Raw genomic sequence first — 4,821 nt, forward strand, 5'->3', positions numbered from 1 at the left:
GAGGGGGGTGGGAGGGTCACCATTTTCACCGGAACAGGCCATTTAACCATCCAAATGATTTCTAAACGGGTTTATTAAGCTGAAAAAGTTGCCAAGTTCCCCTTTAAATTGTATTCCATATTTATTCATGGCTCCTACAACTACATAAAAGTCCTTGTATCAATGTTATTATAAAACATATATTCCATATCATCCACACCTAATCCGAAAATATCAACCATCAAACAAACACTAAACTGTGAGACCAGCTCGGTATAAAGTCTTTTATTTAGAAGTAGTGAGTCTAAGTAGGGACCTCTGAAACTGTTTGTTGATAAAACAACCAGGCTGAGAGATAAAGAGGGAGAGAGTAGAGATGCACGATAATCTTTGGGGCTGATATATTATCGGTCGATAATGGGAAATGTATATTATTAAGAATTATTGGGATAATTAAATTGCGGCTGATAAATTATCGGTCCATAATAATAATAATTTATTTTTAATTCTTATGCAAAACATCTATGAAAGCCAAAGTATGTTTGTGAAATGTTTTGATTAACTTAAGATATAAAAAATAAAGGAATATTTGAAGCATCAGAATTATCGGTTATCGTATTGGCTAAAAAAAAATCCATATCTTGCGACCAGAGGAGAGAAATCACATAAAATAGCCGGGTCACTGATTTGTCCACTGCACCAAGAGCTACTAAAAGAAAAGCTACCACCGTATAAATGCTATGGGAAAATGTTTTGTTTGACAAATTTATATTGTCTCAGAATACATATCACAACGGCTAACCTTATTTCTCCATAATTTAACTCACTTCCATTGTACCATTGGGGAGGCAGATACCAGAGACTCAAAACCTGGACAAATAAAACTGGATAAATACCACTAAAGGGAAGAGAGAAAATATCCTTCATCCATTTGGAAAAGAAAGTGTACAGTTTAAATACTGTTTAAGAGCTGCAACGACCAATTATTCTTATCATTTATTAATGTGCAGATTATTTCGTTGATAATTGTTTAGTCTACATGATGTTACTGAGAGTAAAAAAAACAAGTTTGTTAAGTCCAGGGCAACATCCTCAAACGTCCAACAGTCCAAAAACCAAAAAGATAATCACTTTATAATGACATGAAACAGAGAAAAGCAGAAAATCCTCAAACACAGTACAGTAGGAGAAGCTGGAACCACAGCAAGTTTGTGTTCTTCAATAAAAAATGACGATTGATATATTCATAACTATTAAAACAGCTCAACAAACTCATTCTTTAAGTTTAAAGGCTGCTAAATCCAAACTACGGTGTGAACAAACAATGATCTCAGGTGCTTGAGGAAAGGTATAAAAATCTATTCTTCATCTAATAACCTTTTATGATTCAGAAAACATCCTCTCCTGGTTGCATGTGTTGTAGTGTAACAGCAGGCTCAGAGCAGAAATCAGTGAGAGCAGACTGGCAGCAGACCAGCAGTCACTGCCAAATCCTGCTCAAATTTATCTCCTCTATTAGCCTCTCTGGCAGGAAACCAGCCGCCACTTACAGCCTCATTTCTGCTCTGAAAACTGAGGTGGCAGGTAAAACAGCTCAGGACCAAGATAAAATACATGAGACCTCCTCCCATTGAGGCCAGCTGACTGTGAAGTAGATTTACTATAAGACATATGAAGACTGAAGGCAAACAGCTCCACTATTCCAAAGGGGAAAATACAATATGAACTGCTTAAGCAGGATGAAGTTTTAAATGGAACCGTTATGGAGGAACGAGGAGGAAGCAAGACAGCAACGCAGCTTCCTAACAAAGTAACAAGTCACATTAACATCAACAACAAGAAAAAAAAACAGGTGACTGCGGGTAATAAAAACAAGACGGTAAGAACAAATTCATATAAGCTAACAGTAAACAGCCTCCAGGGAAGCTTCATGGTGACTGTGCTGCAGTGTGAACACATACTGCAGGGATTTTTTGCTGTTTATTAGCAGAAACTCACATTAAAAGATAAACTCCAGCCTCAGATATACCGCTTATTATCATTCGTCTGTTAAATAGGTTCAATCCTGGAATTAATATATATTAAACTATACTATAAAAAACTATTTGTGTATTTTACATTTAGGAATATATTCCTAAATGTAAAATACACAAATAGTGACTTAGTGACTTAGTGCCTGGTGCCGGCAGCCACAAGGACGTTACACGTGAGGATGATTTTTCCGACGCCCCTGGTTAATCTCGACCACTTTTCAGAACCAGAAAGGCTCGAAAGTGCCACAAAACCCACCAATGGACATGCGTGAAAATGACAGTGACAGATATAAGGGATCCAATAAGCACATTTGAAGTAGGATAGAATCAAATGGCCCAAATCTGGTGGTCCTAGTTTTAATCAAAATCAACCCTACAGAAGCACTATAATTTTACATGATTGAGCCATTTATTTCTACACTTCCCAACCTGTACAAACTCAAAAGGCTTGCTTCTGAATGATTATCGATCAATATATAGCCTTTGGCGTGTGACGTACAGTAATCTGCTCATTTTCTTTGAAGCATAATAGATGGTAAAAGGAGTTCACTTATATAGCTTGTTTCTACCTTAACGAACAAAACGCTTTACAATTGGCTGCTCATTCACACACATTCGCACAACGATGGTGACCACGCTGCCTTGCAATTTGCTGGCCTGCCCATAGGGAGAAACTTCGGGACACTTCGACATGTGGACGGGAGGAGCCAGGGATCAAACCGCCAACCCAGAGACTTGTGACCGACCCACTGTACCACCTGAGCCACAGCCGTCAGTACAAATAGGCCTAATAATAATATATTTCATAAAAATGTAAATGATTTCCTTTGTCATCAGTGGCTCTTTGTCCAGGTGAGTTGGGGTACCTCCACTATGAAAACTATGAAAATGGGGTTACCACTCCATGCAGAGGGTTGGATTCTGGTGAAAAACTCTTTGTATCTGCATGCAATATCTTAAAAAATTAAATTAAACAAAAATTTCACTGGAGGAAGACAAGGTTGCACATTTGCAAAATAGGCTGTAAAAGTAGTACGTTTTCTAATGGTGCTGGATTACAGCAGTAAGAGGGAATTCTCCTGAACAATAAATCTGGTGCTTTAGTCATGTTCCAAATTTTTCTATTTTTTTTACTTCACTCTGGTTCAATTTTATTCTACTAAATAAAAACAAAAACATACATAATGCAGTGTCTGACACACGTAGCTACATAGTGATAACATGCTGGCCTCTGAGTGATGCCATGTATCGTTAGGAAATCAAGTCTGTAGTTCACCATGTCTGTGACTTTCTTACCTTCAGCAGGGTGCAGGTGGTGTCGATGGGAGCTTTGGCCAGCAGCTGGCATGTCAGGTCGAAATAAGCTTTGGGCTGAACAGCAGAAAGAGGGGATGAGAGAACTGGAGGGAGGATAGTCTGGCTGGCGGCCCAGGATCGCAGCTCCTCCACGGTCTGACGGTCCTCCTGGTCGAAGTGAAAGGAGCGGCTGGAGGTCCGTGGATCCATGGCGCTGCCCGCCACCCCATCAAATGTCACCACTGAGAAACCGAAGGTGTTGACCAGCGTGATGGAGTCATTGAAGAACTGAGTCTGTGTAGAGATACATGGAATCATCTCTGACCTAGCAGTACTTTATCTCAGTTACATATTCTCAGTTCAAGAACAATACTGGTGTTTTTTTATGTTTCAGTTTTTAACTTCCTGCCTTCTTTAATATTACAAAATCACATGTACATTCTTAAATTGGCAATACAAGACCTTGACTCTGTGCATGCGGACAATGTCTCCGATTTGAAAGATTTTTGGATGGTCCTCCAGCTTCTCACAGAAGATGGTGCAGCCGATCTTCTGGTTGGACTGATCAGTAATCTTCAGGCTGGAGCAAAAGTCTGTGTAAAGAAAACTTATATGTTCAGATCTCTGAGAGACAAATGTCTGAAAACAGTTCAGCTGCTCTTGATAGAGTTGTTGTCTTGTTTAAAAAGACAAATTCACACTTTTAGGACTTTCTTCTTCTGACAAATCCTGCTTTGTGATATAAGTCCACATGGATGAAGTTCAAGTTTAATGTCATTTGTACAAGTATAGTGAGAAGCTTGTGCCCCAGCTCACTCACTTTGTGTACAAACACAAACCATACTGTAACATTTAAGGCCCACAACAACCTACGTAATAGTAAAACATACAACCCACATGAGCATATACCCAGTGCATTCATATGTAACACCGTTGCTGTTGAGGGACCATGGGGGTTTATCGGTGATGTGTGCACCCAGAAATTTTAAACCAACAACACATTTCAACGGATGATTGTTGATAGAAATAAGAGTACAATTCTCTCTGGTCTTCTTCAAATCAGCTATGATTTCTTTTGTCTTACAGACAACAAGAGAGATTGTTGTAATGACACCATAGGGCTAGGTCTTCCACTTTTATAGGCCCTCTCATCATTGTGACTTCCGAGTCCAATCACTGTGGTATCATAAGCAAATGTTATACTATTGTTGTCATATTTGGCAGCAGAGCCATAAATAGGTTGTACAGTAAATATAGTAGACATACCAGTCTTCAGAGTTATTGCAGATGAGTATGTAGGTTAAAAATCAGCCATGTAAGAAAATGCACCACACAAGTAGTTGGAGGAAACTGGATCTAACCACTTCATTGATGTTAAAGCTGGAATAAGAATTAAAAATGACATCAATATTACTGGAGGAGGAGTCACCCTGATAGCTCATCTGGCAGAGCTGACTCCCTATGTACCCCCATATGTACTATGTATGAGTCCTTGCTGCAGTGGCCATGGTTT

General features: G+C 39.1%; 1 protein-coding gene across 1 annotated transcript in view; it reads right to left on the reverse strand.

Moving 5' to 3' along the window:
* pot1 (protection of telomeres 1 homolog) overlaps positions 1-4,821 on the reverse strand; it is a gene marked incomplete in the record, with an annotated part of 59,100 nt that overhangs the window by 27,665 nt on the left and 26,614 nt on the right. Inside the window, 2 exon segments of the mRNA XM_035665537.1 lie at positions 3,309-3,602; positions 3,771-3,901. Of these exon segments, the coding sequence (XP_035521430.1) occupies positions 3,309-3,602; positions 3,771-3,901 (425 nt within the window).

Source organism: Morone saxatilis, unplaced genomic scaffold, assembly GCF_004916995.1.
Source record: "Morone saxatilis isolate NCDOM2014 unplaced genomic scaffold, NCSU_SB_2.0 Contig2, whole genome shotgun sequence".
In the NCBI taxonomy this organism is placed as follows: Eukaryota; Metazoa; Chordata; class Actinopteri; family Moronidae; genus Morone; species Morone saxatilis.